This window comes from Sceloporus undulatus, chromosome 4, assembly GCF_019175285.1.
Source record: "Sceloporus undulatus isolate JIND9_A2432 ecotype Alabama chromosome 4, SceUnd_v1.1, whole genome shotgun sequence".
Lineage (NCBI taxonomy): Eukaryota > Metazoa > Chordata > Lepidosauria > Squamata > Phrynosomatidae > Sceloporus > Sceloporus undulatus.
In genome coordinates, this window is record NC_056525.1 from 119,287,588 (window position 1) to 119,305,974 (window position 18,387).

Sequence of the window (18,387 nt, forward strand, 5' to 3'; positions counted from 1 at the left end):
ATATGTGGGGCCAAATGCCACAGCATCCATGTCCATCTTTTTGCAGGCATTGCAGACTGGAAATTGGCCACTTATCTTGTGTGTTTGGGGGACAAAAACAAAAGAAAACAGGAATTGTCCTTCATTTTTGAAAGATTTGTGTATCAGTGACTTAAAACAGACCACCAAAAAAGGGAGGCTCAGGGCCACCTCAGCACAACTCACCAAACAGGAGAAAAATTGGAGATGTTAGTAAGATGCCTGCATTTTGTTGTTTCTGTCCTTTAACATGATATGAAGAGGGTAAATTTCGCAGGCTAGCTCCTCCTCTTTCTGGCCATGTGGGAATGCAAATGGGCTTTAAATATCCTGGACTCTAATAAACTCCCAATTCCCACCTGGCCAGAAGGAGGAGGAGCCAGACTGCAAAATTTACCCTCCTCAAACAATCACAACTAAGGAAAGAAACAACAAAATGCAGGCATCTTACTAACATCTCCAATTTTTCTCCTGTTTGGTTTGTCAGATCTTGGCTGATGAAGAAGCCAGAGGAGCTTCAAAAGCTTCCAACAAGTATATTGTGCATTTCGGTTGGCCAATAAAGATATCACTGTTTGGTGGATTTTTGTTTGAATTTACTAAACAGCCAACACAGCTACCCCTGGATTATATCTCATCAGTTCATCATGATGCAATATAAAACCCAAATGGTACTCAAACACATCTTCATTCACAAGCAACCAGATGAATACTAACTTCCACACTGCTTCTTTTGTAAAGCAGGAAAAGGATGTTTCAGCAGTTCTGCAGGGAAGGTTCACCTCTACATTTCTTGATTCATTTTACATAGGAAATAATTTTCTGGTCATGAAGAGTAGAGCAACATCACACAAAGTTGAGGGTGAAAAAAACCACAGATGACGTATTGCAAAACAACCCCCCTTTTGGTTCCTGTGAATAGGATGTCACTAAAAATGAGATAACCAGTTGTTACTTGTAAGCTCCCTGCTCTCCTTGGTTGCCTGCTTCTTTTATTATGTTCAGACCTCTACAACATTTTGAGAACTCTCACATGTCTGTTTTTTTAAATAAAGCAAACGAATCTGCAAAAAGCATCATCACTTAAGAAATGTTGTTTACATGCTCCACTGCTCAGACCATGCTATAATCAGAAAGCCTTTCAAGGTTGAGTGTGTGTGACTTGTCCAAGGTCACTTGAATGGGGATTTGAACCCTGGTCTCCCACAGTCCTAGTCCAACAGTCAAACCACTATAACCATGCTGGCTTTCCCTCACATAGCACGTGGTTTCTTTTTCATGTGACCTTTGGGCAAGATATCAAGAAATTTCCTGGATACTGTTTCTTGCAACAAATAGACACCCTATACACTTAGTCCCAATAATTGTATTGTATAAAATGATATGAGGTACAATCTACTAGGACACGACTGTGAAACTTTTTTTGTCTGGAGAAGTCCATTTTCTCAGAGATAATCTAGTGAGTTCTGCATGCTAGAAGTACGCAAGGTGAGGCCACGGTGAGAAGGGCTTCCCCATTTTCTTTTCTTCTTCTGCCCTGCTTGTTACACTGCCACTTAAACAGAGATATTGCTCTTACCAGACTCCCCAAGTTATTGTGGGGTTTTGAAATTTGAGCGAGGACCTCACGTTGTTCACCTCTGAACTATGCCCATTCTGTTTAATTAGAATGTGCAAGCCCCATTTCTAACTGCATGATGAATCACTCATATATATATATATATATATATATGAAATGAATGTGTACTTAAAATTTTATCTAGGGCGTTTTTACGTTGAAAATCTAGGAAAACATTGAAATGTTTATCTCACCAAACACACTGACAGCAGTTGTTTTGTTGTATGTGCCAGCAACATTGCTTGCCATGCAGGTGTAGTCTCCAGCATCCTGCAGTCGAACCCTTTCAAGGTGAAGGCTTCCATCACTACGAACACTAATATATGGAGTTTGGACAACCTGTAGTTGGATGAGGTGGGATGAAAGTGAAGAAAGTAAAAAAGGCTTGTTTCCTTCCATGTTTACTCAGACATTACTGCCCAGGACTCTGTATACTCCGGGGTTTTTTTAAGAAAATTAATTTTTTCAACCAAATTCTGTGACAAGAAAAATAATATTTGGCATGATTTTGGTTCATCCAGTTATGGAAAGAGGAAACGGATTTTGTAAGGCACTGGGGATTCAGCACCACCATCCGAATTTTAATCAAACCTTTCTTCAAATTTGGCCCTGAAGCACTAAGTGATTCTGAAGTTCCCTTAATATTGGAAACTATTGAGACTGACCAAGTACCTCAATCAATGACGATAGATAGATAGATAGATAGATAGATAGATAGATAGACAAATTTCTGTTATCAATAAATAAATATGATATGCAAAGTTTACATCAAGAATGGACTAGGGAACTGGCCAGTTCTGGTTAATAAGTGGTTCACTGTCTTAACATCTAAAACACGTAAAGATGTAGATCTTTGATTATATTTTATATGGCAGAAATTGCTGTTTCAGGTATATTGCTGTTTCAAGTAAACCTTTACTTAAATCAGAAAATTGTTGAAGATGTAATAACACGAATACTTCCTTAACACATATGTTTTGGAGCTGTTCCATAGTTGCCTCATTTTGAGTGGAAGTAATTACGTGAATAAATTTGGTATTGGAAAGCTATTTAATATTTAGACATGTGCATGTTCTTTTGAAGAATTTACCTGTATCTTGGAAACTATCTAGGGGCCACTGGAAGTGGAATTTTCACCTTCATTTGGCTCCTAAAAGATTGATATTTTTATATTGAAAGGATAGCTTCCTTCCACTTGTGATGCAATGGATAGAAAATTGAATAATGCTTGCAACATTTGAAAGAATTATGTATAGATAAAACCTATAAATGGGATTATATTTAGACATTTGATTAGCTTTTATTATAGAAAGTTATTGTTAACATGACTGTTTTTATCTTCTTCTGTTTTTATTTTTTTGACTTTGTTATACTGGAACATCATATGATAACTGAGAACCTTCCTTGTGTGCATTTACTATTTAATAATTTAATAAAGTGTATTTTGTTTTGTAAAAAATGATTGTTTCTAAGGCTCCAAGCTTATCTGGCCATGACAGTTCCATGTTCTCCAGTGGTATAATCACTTGAGGTATGAAATTCTATGAAGATATAGCTCCACTCTTTCCTCCCTAAAGAGAACTGTTGAGTGTGGTCTCATAAAAGGCAAAATCTTCAATTCTGTATCTTTTATACTCTGGAACTGGGAGAGAAAACACCAGCAATTGCCGAGAATCACATGTCTCATCTCTCACTGAGAAAAGTGGAGGGGAAGTGGAAGGAAATATGCTACTAAAGCAACACATATGCAAGAGTGGCTAGAGAATCCATATAAAAACAACAGTAGACTAGCTGCTGCAGATAAAGGAGAATTTAAAGGCCTAGTTCAAAATTCTCATACATTCATTGGTGACTGCAGCATTAAGAAGGACCTTAAATGTATGGTGTCCAATCATAACTTCTTTCCCGCAAAAGCAACTTCAGTATGAAGTTCAATAAAATCATTATCAACCACAGTTAGTCAAGTTCCACTGCAAGCTGTCAAGCATTAAGTCACCTAACCACTTAAATGCATATGCCAACAGCCCTTCTCCATAGGATCCATGTCATTGTTTTAGGAGAAAACTACCAATGCAAACATACATTCAAACATTCTTATTCAACATCGTTTGCTATTAAACTTTTTATATCGTATAGTAAATTATATTATATCATTGGTTTTTAAAAGTAACTTCCCATTATCTGCAATGCATGTTTGTCAAGACTGTCCACTGTAGGGAGTAGAAAATTAGATTAAGCTCATCAAACATTCCCTTACCACCATACTATTTTTAATCCACTTGCGTTCTGGGATAGGGTTCCCTGCCAGCAGCACACATGACAATGTAAGCTGCTGACCTTCAATTACATTAGCCGCTGCTGGGCCCATTCCAATTAGAGGTACAACTGTATCAAAGATAAAGAAAAGGAAAAGAAAGAAAACCTTAACACGGTAATTGTTCATGTCCTCAATAAATCTGCAAAGTAAATGCTCTCAACTACAAAGGCAGAGATTACATCTGTGGTCTAAAAGATTCCAGTCTACAGCACTAATCTTAAAAATAGTTAATGTTTATGAAGACCCGTCTAGATTACAAATAAATTAATGTTCCGATTCTGTTGAAATGTTTCAAGATAATGCTCATTAGAATGTCTCTTATTTTTATTTTAACTATTGTGTCTATGTGCCTTCAAGTCGCCTGTAGACTTATGGTGACAGCATGAATTTCATAGGGTGTTCTTAGGCAAGGAACACTCAGTTCCTTCCTCTGAAATATAGCCTACAGCACCTGGTATTTGTTGACTATCTCTCATCCAAGTACTAATGAGGTCTGACCCTTCGTAGCTTCTAAGATCAGATGGGATCTGGTGCTTTTAGGGTATTTAGGCTGCCATTTTAAATACTAACCAAAAAAAAAGGAATGCTCAACTACATGTGCCTATCTTGACACCTCCCTCAAGAACAAACAATTGCTTAGCATTAAATTATTCTATTTTATGTATCAGACACTTATTTTGATGCAGTATTTTTATACATTTTAAATATATATATACTTATACCTTTGATACATATTACTTTGGGATTTAAGGGCTTTTTAACCTTGCCATTTTGGTTTTAAAAAGTGCTTTCACACTAAGTAAGAGAGAAATATAATTGACTAACTAAATATGGCCCAGTACAGATGGGTGCGAAGCACTGTCATGGGGCCAAAACTAGGGCTTGGGAGAGTGCAGCAACTGCATGTTCCTGAGCTCTAGTACATGTGGACGCCGCCATGATTGTTGCATGCATCCATGATGTGCCGGAGCCCAAGTGCCCAAACTGCTCTGGGCGGAAGAGCCTTCATAGGACTGGGTCGCAGCCCTCATGATGGCACAAAAAAGAGCCTCCTGGAGCTGCTCCTTTTAGACAGCACATTTGTACTACCCCTAAGATACCATTGGGGGAAGTTCCAATGGCTTATCCACTAAAATACCAAATTAGATATGAATTCAATGTAAACACATAGCATTATTGACATGCACTGTTCTTCAACTCATGGTAGGAAACAAGTCAACAGAGAAAACTTTGGCCTGTTACAGACTGCCAAAATAAAGCTGCTTCGGGACTCTTTGGAGGTATGCTATTTAAATGATGCATGGGTCCTAAGAGTCTGGAAGCTGCACCAAAGCTGCAGTGCTTAGGAATGGAGTGTGGCTTTGGCGCGACCTCCAGACTCTTAGGACCCATGCATCATTTAAACAGCATACCTCCAAAGAGACCGAAGCAGCATTATTTTTGGCCGTCTGTAACAGGCCTTTGTTTCTGATTTGGATGCAATGCTGGGTTTTGATGGATGCAGGGTAAGTCAACAATTGCAAATCCCACATTGTTCAGTTAATTACCCAGTCCCATCACAGTAAGTGTAGCCGGCTGTGAGACGATCTTCCCAAACTGGTTTTCAGCTTCACAAATATAGGTTCCTTCATCATTAACCCATAAATCTAAAAGGAGACAAAAGTGTTGTTGTTGCTGCTGCTTTAAAAAAGGTGACTAAGCTCTTAACTTTACCAAAAAAATCTCATATAGACATATGATCAATAGAATCCTACTAAATATCAGGATTTACTACAACAGTACTCAAGTAATTCCAAATTTAAATCATGTAATTTTAATAATTAGTTATGAAATCAGACACAATCTATCAGAGTAGTGTAGCTGGGCAAATTCTGTTCAGGTCAATGAGATATTCATGACACACTCTGCTGAAAACAGAAAGATTTGATGACTTGGTCCAGGCTATGATTTTATCTCTCAAGTGATATATAGGCATAACAAATACACACACATACACACATACACATATTTTAGAGGAAAGGGAACAAAGCTTGGTCCATAGACTGCATGCTACCCATGAGACTCATTTTTACAGCCCCTGATTTTGATGTTGCCATAGCCCCTTAAGCTCTTTAAAATTAGTTTCTTCTATGCAGATTTCCAGTTCAAAAAAAAAAAAAAAAAACAGCTCCCCAGACTGGCCAAATCAGCATAAAACTGACCATAAATCTAGTGGTTTACTTTTCTGCCCTCATAAGCCATTTAAGAATCCAGTAAAAGGCAGACTGAAAATTATGCATTGTCACTTTGGTGTGCCAAAAAAGCAGTGGTATGGCTTGCTGGGTGTGTGTATTGGTGAGGGGATGGCCCCCACCATATCCACTTTTTTCCACCCTTGTATGAGAAAGCAAGTGGGAGAGGGCACAGGTATGTGCATATATATCTGGTGTTACTCAGACAGCACATCCACACACATAGCAGATCCAAGAGATACAGAGGTGATATTTACATTTTTTAAAAATTTTGTTTCTACTGACTTTTGGGATGGGACAAAACTTGTTCTCCATCCTTGATACTGGTAACAGGACAGACGGGGATGAGACATGTTTTCGCCATTTTGACCAACATGTGATTTCTAAATATGATTGATTTAAGACACATACCTATGATTGATTTATGGCCAGATTATGATTATGATTGATTATGATTGATTTATAATAATAATAATAATTAATAATTTGTTTTATTTATATACCGCTATTCCAAAGATCATAGCAGTGAACAGCAAGTAAGCTAATTAGCAAGTAAGCTAATTTGCCCCCATCAGTCTGGGTACTCATTTTAGCGACCTCAGAAGGATGCAAGCCTGAGTCAAGCTTGGGCCCTTTTGCTGGTCTTGAACTCGCAACTTTGTGGTTTCGAGTGAATGGCTGCAGTACAGGCATTTAACCACTGCGCCACCAGGGCCCAATTAGTTCAATTATTCTAGGTGTGCTACAGCCAGTGATGGAATACCCCCTTCGATACGGATATGTGTCTGCATTACACTGCTACCTGTTAATGGTTTTATCATGTTTACTTCACTGCTGTGTAAGCATTAAAGTTGTAGCCAATTTTAAGCCATAAAATTGTGTCTGGCTTAATCCCACTGCAAAAGCATTCTGGTGGTTGCTTTGTTAGTATAATGAAGGTTGGTTCCTGTGTTTGTAATATGCAGCCAAAAGAGCATTAAGTCACTCTTTAAAAAAAAAAAACCTTATAGTAAATCATAACATGAGCAGGTCATCAATTTTCTGAGAATGTTGGGCCATATACCTTTTTAATTCTTTTTGAGTAGCTATACCCTAAAATTATAGACACTTGATATTATTGTAACCCACTTGGTTCCATCCTATGAAATCCTGAGATCTGTAGTCTTGTGCATTCTTTATTAGAGAGTCCTGGTGTTCTAGTTCAGGTGAGTGCACTGAGCTATCTAAGAAAATTCAAAGTGCCTGTCACCAAACTATGAATCTCAGAATTCTATATGACAAAGCTGTGTGAGTGAAAGTGATACTAAACTGCTACAGCTATGGAATAATTATACCAGCACACATTTCTTAGCATACAAGTATGTATTTCTCTCTTCTATACATTCTACAGATATACAGGAACTTTCCCCATTATAAGACTTCTGAGATGACTGTGATTGCAGGAGCACTCCTTTGTCTTTAACCTGTAGGACGAAACCATACCCTAAATTCAGTAATGTGGTATGTATTATGCATTATATTTTCTCCACACTTTTAGTATATACAAAAAAAATTTACATACTATTAATTGAAAGGGCGCCTGTTCGGAGTTGACTGATGGAACTAACTGGGAAAGGTCTTGCAAAAAGCGGGGTGCCATCCAGCCGTTGCCATTTCACCTTTGGTTCTGGGTAACCCTGAACATAACAAGCCAATGTCACATTTGAACTAATATCTGCCGATTCATCACTAGGCTCTTGTGTGAAAACCGGAGCAGCTGTGAGAGAAGCACACAGGAAGAGAAATATCAAGAGGATAATTGGGCTATGGTTTCTATACTTCCTTTTTACTATCAGTCCATGCATAATATGCACGTACTAGATGGGTGAGTCAGTGTGATACAATATATAGAACATAGATGCACATGCAGCAAAGACCTGGATGAAAATCTATTAAATTAAAGCAATTAAACTACTGGATGGTCTTCAGTAGGCAATGCAGTACTCATTCTTAACCTCCTAGCCTTTTATGTAATATGGTACATACAATTGTAAAAAAATTCATTGCTTGTATTCACCTCTTTGCTTCACCTCCTCACTTTATTTGATTCCAAGAATATCAGGAAATAGTATTTGGGAACTCAAGATGTTGTTCAGCCATGACTGTACATGTCATGTTCTTTTATCATTAAACCTGGTTGGAAATAGGGATATTTGCAGACACAGTTGCACAAATAATTCTGTGCCATTAGGGGCAAGAGAGGTTAGCCATCTTTGCTATAGTTCCCTCCTTCTCTTGTGTGCTCTGTGGATTTCTTACCTTTAGACTAGATCTCTCAGGACTGAATTCACTTCCTCCTACAAACCTCTCTCTCTCTCTCTCTCTCTCAATTTCAACCTCTCTTAGTCATGCAGCCAGTGGTAGCATACCCCATGTCTCCTCTGCTTTAAATATGAACTTGACTCTAATAAAAATGTTGTTTCATTGAAGATTATCAATTATTATTTATTGATGATTAAAAATACCAATTTCCAGCTGCCTAGTGATTTGAATATATACACTTTTTTCTGGTCTCATCTTTTGTTCTTTAGCTCATTTCCCTTCTTTGGCCTTAGAAGTCAGAGGAGTCTATGAAGCATAATTCAAAAAACAAGGAAATGGAAGAATCCCTCCCAGTTTACTTTAGGTAAACGTTTTTCATTTACACACAAATCACTTTGATTTCAGTCAATGGATTATATAGTAACCAACAAAACGTATGTATTCATTTAATACTGGGTTTCACATGTAGGATGTTTTTTCCCCTTAAATACATTATACTTACAACCAACATCCAGAGTTATTTTGCCAGATGCACTTCCTGCAATATTGGTTGCAACACACATATAGTCACCCGCATCCAGATCTTGTGTTTCTTGAATCTTCAGGAGACCTTGATGGATGTCAATAATAAGAAATTCTGATGCCCTCAACTCTAAGTCACCTAGATCCAGACAAAAGTTAATGACAGTGAATAACATTTTAAAATTTTCAGAAATAAATTGATTTTTCGATTATTATTTTTTTTGAAACAGCACTATTTATTATGTATTTCTAGAAAAATAAATTACCAGATTTCCAGAAGAATATAATGACTATCTATTTACTGAAAACAAGGCATGCTGCATACATAGGATGCTATGGCAAGATTTATTTCCAAGATTTACACCATCCCTGCAGTGTAAGACAGGCTCAATCTCAGCAGTCACATTTGAACTTGAGCCAATCCACACAAACCATCTCTCTGGCTTTTCTTCGTGAACAAAGATTCAGAAAGAACACATCCTGTGCTTTCTACAAGCGCATTGATGACTAAAAAGGCCAATCTGAGATAAACAAGTCCGGTTGCAGAAAGCACAGCAGAAAATCTCCTTGGGTGATGTTTCCAGGTTGTGGTTCTTTCTGCGTTGTCGTTTCTCTTCGACACTCGTTCGGCATGAGCTTTCAAAAAAGGCTGCAGCATCATGGATAGTGCGTCTCCATGCCTCCTGGTGCGAGGCCAGGGCGGACCATTGTTGGTGATCAATTTGGCTGAGCCTGAGATGTTGTTTCAGGGAGTCCTTGTATTTCTTCTTTGGGGCGCCCCTCTTATGCGGATCCGTGGCGATTTCACCATAGAATACTATTTTTGGGAGGCAATGGTTCTTCATCCAAAAACCATAGGTGCGATACTTTCATCCAATTAGCTGCTCAGTAAATACTGTAAGGTTAACTTCTGTTCATAAGAAACTTTAGTTATAGTAAGATGGACTATCTAATTAGCTAGCTTGTGATATCCATTGCAGCCCATACACAAGTTTACTTCACGGATGAAATGCTTACCATAAGTAAGTTGACTAAGGCCTGAAGTCAGATAATAAAACAAGAAGACCACACTGCTGATGGAATTGTAGAAAACACTATTGTTCTATGAGAAGAAATTAAGCTAAAGATGTACTTGAAGAAGTTACCTTTAAACCATTTAACTTGTGGAGGTGGGACTCCAGTGCTTTTGCATTCCATGACAGTTGTGTCTCCAAGAGCAATTAGAAGTTCACTTTGGACTACTGTCAACTTAGGGACCTCTGCAAAATGTCAAGAGAAAAGATGTTAAAAATATAACATTCTGGGTCATTGGGCAAGTTCTCTGTCAAACTGAACAAGTTATATCCTAAGATTTAGTAATATTCTTCCAAAATTACTTCTTATGATGTCTAGACAATTCAGCTGAATTGGGAGAGGGGTTACATTTGCTGTAAAAGCTGCGAAACTGCATCAGTTGATTTGTTTCTTTATTATATCCAACTCACTGGTTAAGACGGTCCAAGGTTTGATTCCTGACATTTCAGTTAAAAATTATTCCCGGTATCAGGGCTGTAAAAAATCTCTCAGCCTAGCAGAGACATTACAAGTCAGTGAACAATACAATCAGCCCCCCACATCCACAGATTCTTTATCCATGGATTCAACTATCCATGGCTTGGAAATACCTTAATTTTGCCATTAGATACAAGGGACACCATTTTACTATGCCACAGTTTATAACAGAACTTGAACATCCATGGATTTTAGTATCCACAGAGCATCTTGGAATCAAACCCTAGCAGATACCAAGGGCCCACTGTACTGAGGGAGAGAGGCCAAGAATCTAAATCTGCACACCCACCTTTTTTCTTTTCCCCCCTTTGTGGTTGTTGCTGTTCCTGTTTTATGTTAAATAAGTCATATCATCCATCTATACCTACTGCTCTATCTGTATCTTTGTTATTACACAATAAAATGTTTTTTGATAAATAACCAAACAATAATATTTCATATTACCACATTCAGTTTTAATTTTCTGATTAATTATTATTATCAACCATTAAAAGGAAAAATTTACAATAATCAGGACTAAATCCAATTGTTCATCCCAACTAGAGTTGACCTGCTGAATCAATTTGCAGTTGCAACTAGCAATTGTATTTATACATCTCTCTCTTCTATGTTCTATCAATAAATTCCACTTATTATGATACTTGCCAATGTATGTGAGGGTAGCTGTCTCCTTCACTGTTCCAGCAGCATTGCTAGCTAAACAGCCATAGACTCCTGCATCTTTGGAGATTGCACTTTTTATAATTAAGGTGCCTTCAGGAATTAATCTGTACCTGTGAAAGAAGAAGGTAATAGGGGGAAAACCTGGAAGTTACTGTGAACCTTATGGCTACCATACATATTCGCCTATAAGTCGACCTCATGTATAAGTCGAGGGCAGGTTTAGGGGGCAAAATTGTGGATTTTCACATGACCTTTGGATAAGTCAAGGTTGAAACTTTGGGGCATGCAACAATGGATCTAAATGATGAAGCAAAGGAAAACAATGCCAAAGAACCTACAAAATTATGGCAAGCATAACTGTTTTGGCTCACACTAAAGGCTGGATGGGAGAGAGAATAGAGGGAGGTCAGTGCTTCCAAGGCAAATCGCTCTCTTGCCTTTCACCAGGGGACGGTTCCCTTTTTAATAAGAGTTAAAATATAGAATTTACATCGACCCATGGATAAGTTGACCTAGGTTTTTGGGGTCAATTTTTTGACTAATATTCTAGACTTATACATGAGTATATACAGTCATCTTGAAGACCACAAATATTATAGTAGGGTCCGTTTCATGCAACACAAGTATAGCACTATAATTCCACTTTAACTGTAATGCCTACATCTTGTGAAAGTTGAGGTGGCAGTAGAACTCTTGGGCAAAAAAAACTCTAAATATCCCCTCCTGAAATGCAAATCCTAAAATTTCATGGGATGCAGTCATCTCAGTTTAAGTGGAATCATGACACTGTAACTATGTAGGGGAAAGGGCCCTTGCATGCATGCATGTCAATTCTATGGATGAGGAACATCTTGTTGTTGTTGCTGTTGTTGTTGTGCCTTCAGGTCATTTCTGATCTGGAGACCCTAAGACAAACCTAGCATGGCATTTTCTTGGCAAGATTTGCTCAAAGGAGTTTGGACTGTGAGTGGCCAGTTTCTTAGAACCTGAGAGACATTGTGGCTATTGTCTAGTTGGCAATTCTGGGAGATACAGACTAAAAAGGGGAATTCTCCAAGTTCTGACCATATGCACTTATAGGCTACTGTACTGGCAAATACAATGAGGAAAAACAAAACTAAAAATCTTGAATTATAATGGAAATAATTCAGTGGTGTTTATTTAGGCAACATTGCCATTGTTCCTTGCTAGGCCTCTGTGGCCTGAAAAAACTGTGCAATGATGGCCTTAGTTGTTTAATCTCACAACACACTTGGATAGCTGAAACATTTTCAGTAAAAGACAATTCATGCATTTTTCCTCCAATGGAAGACATGAATCATGGATGGTGAAGGAAGGTTTAAATATACCTGTGAGAGCCCATGAGGAACATATCATTGTGCATCCACACTATTGTTGGTTTTGGATACCCAGTGGCAGAACAACTGATGGATACCTCAGATCCTTCAGTAAATGATTGATCTTTGGGTGACACAGTAGCTTCTGGAGGTTCTGTTAAATAAAATAGCACATAAAGTTATTATGGTTTTCCAAAGTATAATCTTACGAAACAGCATATCTCTTTTTTCCTATTTGAAGGAAGTTTTTAATGTGCCTCCCACCCTCTTATTTATTTTATTTATTTATTTTCCAGGATTTATATCCCACCTTTCTCCATAATCTTACAGTCTGAAGTGGTACAAATCCAGTAACATTAGTAGCTGTGAATGAGACTAGTCCCTCTATTGCTTATCTTTATTAGCAGAATCTTGCTGCTATCACATAATGTATTTATCCGAGATCATTAGGGGTTGATCTGCACGTGTAAAAGATGTGCTTTTGCCATGCCATAACCCTTAGATGCAGGACTAGCACCTTTAAGGCATTCATATTTGTAAAACTCTCACACATAAATACCGCACAATAGGAATACTGCAATGTGCATCTTGAACTTCTCTTTCCATCTTGAGATTCACTTGAGATTCCACACAGCAATTAGTTAGTTATAATGCCAAAACAAACAAGTTACAGGAAGAATTGTCTTTCCTAATACTCAAATGACTTTTCCTTTGAGAGTTTACACAATGTGTCTGGGAGTATCAATTTCCCACCATTCATCACCGCATTTCAAGAAAATACAGCTTTTCTCACTAACAGAGACATTGGCAAGATGAGATTACAAAACCATTGGCATGTAAGTGCACAAGCTTGCCTTCAGTGTTTTTATAGACTAGTTGGTCCAATAAAGTCTACATCTTCCCACACTCTGTCTTTTTCATCCAGTGAGACCAACTTGGCTAATAACAACCCTATCTGCTATGAAACATATCACCATTATATTCATTACATAGAAAGGGGAACAGAGGCAGAAAAATGGGACTCACCAGATCTATCCAAGGCAAGGGGTAGATTTGGCCTGTGGGCCATATGCATGCCCAGACTGCATTTTGCAGCTCCCGAAGCCATTCCCTGCTATTCTCCCCCCCCCCAAAAAAAAAATTGGCATGATTTTAAGGTGATTTTTGCTTGGAAGACATACAGAGGTCTTCCAAAAACAACTCTAACTGTCTCCAGAGCTCCCACTATTCCCAAATACCTCCATTTGTGTGGCAGACCCTCTCAAAATGGTGACCAGAAGTCATGACAATGAGGGCATTTTTGTGCCCTGGGATGTGTGTAAATGATACAAATAAGGATGGAAAACCAATGGATTCAGCAGTTTCAGTGTCTGCTCGCAAGACTCTCCTGGCTTGTGAGAAGAATACAACTCCCCTCAAGAACGTGCATGTTTGCAAGGCCAATGAGTATTTCAGAGAAATAAGTATTCACAAAAGAATGCACACACCTTTGAAACTATATAGTGAAAAACATGTACAATTGTAAAATAAAAAAATCTGCACAAACATGCTTTAGTTAATGGAGGAATGCACAAATAAATATGTGTTTTAGAGGGAATATATTTAAAATCTAAAATTTGTACCAGTTTCAGAGTCAGAAAGGGGGAAAGTGCAAACGTGTCACCACCTGATATAAAACAAAGGCTGAATCCATATGAGGGCTATATCCCAGCTCCAGTGCACAGTATCTCTACTATGTTTACATATGCACTGTATTGGACTATTTTGGACCACACAACTGCAGTAGCTGTATTTTTTTTCTTCTCAGCATACATCCAGATATACGTATGACTGAATACCAATATAAACAAATGGCCTTTTGTGTTTTTCTGTCATTCTTACTGCCCACCTATATTCACACTGAATGGCTTGTACAGGCTTCCCCAGCCTTTCAACACCTCTTTTTTCAAAGTTCAATTATTTTGACACTTGCAAATTACTGACAAGTTCCATGAATTTGATGAGGGGTCCACTCTTTCATTGGTCGCAAGGCTTGCCTGCAAAACCAGCAGGCCCCTCCTTGAATTAATGGAACTTTTCTGTGTATTGCAAGCTAACAAGGTTATGCTACATGCAATTTTGCAGATACAAGGTTCCACTAGATTTTCTAGAAAAGTTCTCCTGGTCACAAACCAGATAGGAAAATGTATGAGAATTCTTTTTCAAAAAAGGTAACTAAAGAATATCAAGTCTTACTAAAGGTAAAGGTATATTCCCTGTTGGCGAGGTTTTCAAGTTGTGTCTGACCATAGCGGGCCGTTCTCATCTTTGTTACTAAGCCAAAGAGCCAATGTTGACTACTCTGTGATATCTGGCCAGCATGATTGCACAGAATGCTGTTTACCTTCCCACCAGAGTGGTACCTATTTATCTACTTGCATTTGCATGCTTTCCAACTGCTAGGTTGGTAGAAGCTGGGACTAGTGATGGGAGCTCACCCTATCATGAGGCACCCAGACCTCAAACTGCCAACCTGATGATCTTGCAAGAGTTCGCAACTTAACCATTTGAGCCATCTTACTACCTCATGGTATATTTTAAGATATAATTTGATAGACCCCACCTACCCATAGCATGAACCCTATCCCTAAATCCATGGGCAAGAGCTGGAAGGGGCTGCAAGGAGAGCAAAGTTATTGACTTCCATGTGCACAAGCCCCTTTTTGGACAATGCTTCTTGATCCCCACTTCTAGGGAGCCGAGGCATTGACCTCTATGTACACAAGTCCCTTCTTAGAAAATGCTTCCTTATCCCTGCTTCTATGAAGCAAAGGTATTGACTTCTATGTGCAGTAATTCCTTTTTGGACAGTGGTTAGTGATTCCCACTTCTGGGAAGAAGAGTTATTGATTTCTGTATGCACAACTACCTTTGGGACAATTCTTCATGCTATTTCCCCCTGTTGAGAAACAGATTAAATTAAATTAAAGGGACTTCTGCACATGAAAGTTAGTAAGTCTGCTCCCCAGAAGCAGGGATCATGAAGCACTGTCCAAAAAGGGACTTGTTGCAGCTGCTGCAACTTAAGCCTGAAGGCTGGGAAGTAGGCAAAGTTCATAGCAGGAAGTGTCCCAAAAGATGTCACCTTGGGATTGCACATCTGGTGAGTCTGGTCTCATTTTTTTTAAGTTCAATATATTATGTATGCATGCAGATATCCACATATGTATTCAAGCCTTTGGATATTGGAATATGTGGATATCTGCATACATATATGCACTGAACAACAGCAACAACTGAGTTGGCCCCACACTAGCCAGATGTGGATGCCAAGGGACCCTTTCTGCCATGTGCTTTGTTCACCTCCCACCCTGAACCTATAAAATTGTGATCTTAAACCTTTACTGATTTCAGCCATCTCTGGCTCCCCTGCTGATATTTCCACAGGCTTAGGAAGGAATACCTGCCCTCTATATTTTCTGAGTTTACTGCAGAAAACTCCAGTGTAACACCAGTATAGCTATGGCAAAACATGAATTATTTGTAAAGCGTGAAACAGCTTTAACATTATGTGGGAGGAAAGACACAACGACAGGCTAAGCAGCTGTAATAAGAAAACTCAGAATCAAATCCAAATAGTTTTTTTTTATCTCTGTGTATGATAGAAATGTACCAAAGTGATCTGCCATGTGGCTAACTGCCTGACTATTTTTATTCTGTTTTAGATATTGCCAAAACAGACAAGGGGGATGCTTTAAATCCTTTGTGAGTTTGAGATAGATCTACTCTTCTACTGACATTAGGAAACTGAGATTGGCTCCAATGGGAGTACACACTGTGCCTGAACAGCACCTCTGCTGACAATACAGTGTTTATTTTATTACACTGTGGAGGAGGTGCTCAGAAATGACTGCCTTTGGTTAAGAGACAGATTTTGCACATTAGAGTGGTTCATCCTGGGGAAAGTTAGCAAAACATTTGCAAGATCCAGTGCAATGACATCTGGCAGCAATTAATAGCTTTGTTTTCTGTCCCAGCAGTAGCATACAATGCAAGGACAAAGAAACCAATGGGAATGTTTTTTTCCCATGGCAAGTTTGTTTTCTAGTGGCGGAAAAAACACATCACATTCCATGGCACAAGATTGCTCCCCTCCCCCAATTTTCTATGTGCTTTGGGGGTGTTATTTATTTTCGTAAAGATTTTTAATTTGGGGGTTGTTTGTCTCGCCCAAACCCACCGTAGAAAATTATTCTCCTGATATGAGAAACAATCTCACATGATAACGGAAGAAGAAATGAAAGAACCAAAGTTATAACTTCCTTCTGTCTTTACTCTTGAGCAAACTCTTTTTAGCTTCTGATGTGCACTATGCAAAATGCAAAAAGCAAACAGGAAATGTGGTGAAAGCTGTTTATGTGGGAAAGTATTCATGCTCTAGTAATTTCAAGCCTCTCCCCCTTCCTTTCCCAAATTTAAGGGTAAATTTCCCCAAATCTCACACAGAAAGTGTCCTCAGAATTAAGCACTTAACATAGTTTCTAATAAGATATGAAAGTGTCAGCAGGTAATAAGACAATAGTAGCTGGTAGCATTCATGCCAGTGGAGTAACAAATTCACTCTGGGTTTTAGTTTTAATTTTAAATTAACTGTCCAAGGTATCAAATCTATTTTACAGATAGGTTTCAGCACCTTGGACAGCTGGTTTAACTAAACCCCAGAGTGGATTCTGAACCAATTGATACTCAAGCCACCGGCTACTATTGCACATGGGTAAAACATTACACATGTCCATGTGATGAAACCTTGAATTTTTGACATGATGAAAGTGAGAATTTTAGTTGAAAAGAGGGAAGGTAGGGAAGAGATTTGTAGGGAACCTCCTTGTGCCATTGCTATAATATGAATCACTCAGGTGCTCTTAATAATATTTTAAAAACACTAGAGATCCTTTTGACTGATATTTGCACAACATTATAATTTGCATTCTTGTTTAAATGGCCGATCATTGGTAACTATTAGGGTAATACTTGCTATTTAAAAATCAGTTTGGCACAACAGAATACACTGGTGCATAATATTTAGAGGAAAATATGCATTATTATGCCACTTGACATAATGCAGAGTTGTATATATCAACGGGATACTTGGCTTAAATTGAGCCCTATCCATCACTATCTCCTAGCAGATAATGGGAACCTCACATTTACAGCATAATGACTCACAATGAATTTTAAAGAGGAGGAGGAAGAAGAAGGAAAAAAATAATGCTTTGTAGAGCAATTTTGGCACAGAGTGATGATCCTGATATTTTGCAAGAATGTGAGATCATTATAAAAGCTCTTGAATTTCCCACCCATTCCTGACCCCTTGATAACTTTTGATATTAAGACCTGTAATACATGAGCATCAAGACTGCATTCATGAAAAAAAACATTGGCAAATCAAAACATAATAGTTTTGATTCTAATTGGCTTTGACATTCCAGAGACTGCTAAAAGAGATTCAAAAGAGAATCCATTCTTTTCTTATTTCTGTTTTGTCCCTGGAATAGACCACAAAAGAACCAATTTCCAGGAACACGTATATTTACACAAATGCAGCATATTTTCCCATATGAAAATCCTATCATGTTTATATTAGCTTTTTTAATATTTCATCAATAAGAATTAGATTATTTGCAACTTAATATTAAGCATTCTGTTTCAGCAGGTAATGTTGTTTTGATAGCTGACAAAATAACTGTAGAAAAAATTCAGGGACAGTGCAGCATATGAGGTTTGCTTAAGTTCAAAGGCGTTTGAAACATCAATCTCCGTGCTTCCAGTTCTTTTCAAAGCAATCTGGGA

At 38.2% G+C, this 18,387-nt stretch overlaps 1 protein-coding gene across 1 annotated transcript in view; it reads right to left on the bottom strand.

The window, feature by feature from the left end:
• The window catches only part of HMCN1 (hemicentin 1), a 275,643-nt gene that overhangs the window by 152,948 nt on the left and 104,308 nt on the right, over window positions 1-18,387 (bottom strand). Inside the window, 8 exon segments of the mRNA XM_042463441.1 lie at window positions 1,831-1,975; window positions 3,894-4,021; window positions 5,501-5,599; window positions 7,746-7,940; window positions 8,988-9,146; window positions 10,153-10,266; window positions 11,204-11,331; window positions 12,571-12,712. Coding sequence (XP_042319375.1) covers window positions 1,831-1,975; window positions 3,894-4,021; window positions 5,501-5,599; window positions 7,746-7,940; window positions 8,988-9,146; window positions 10,153-10,266; window positions 11,204-11,331; window positions 12,571-12,712 — 1,110 coding nt within the window.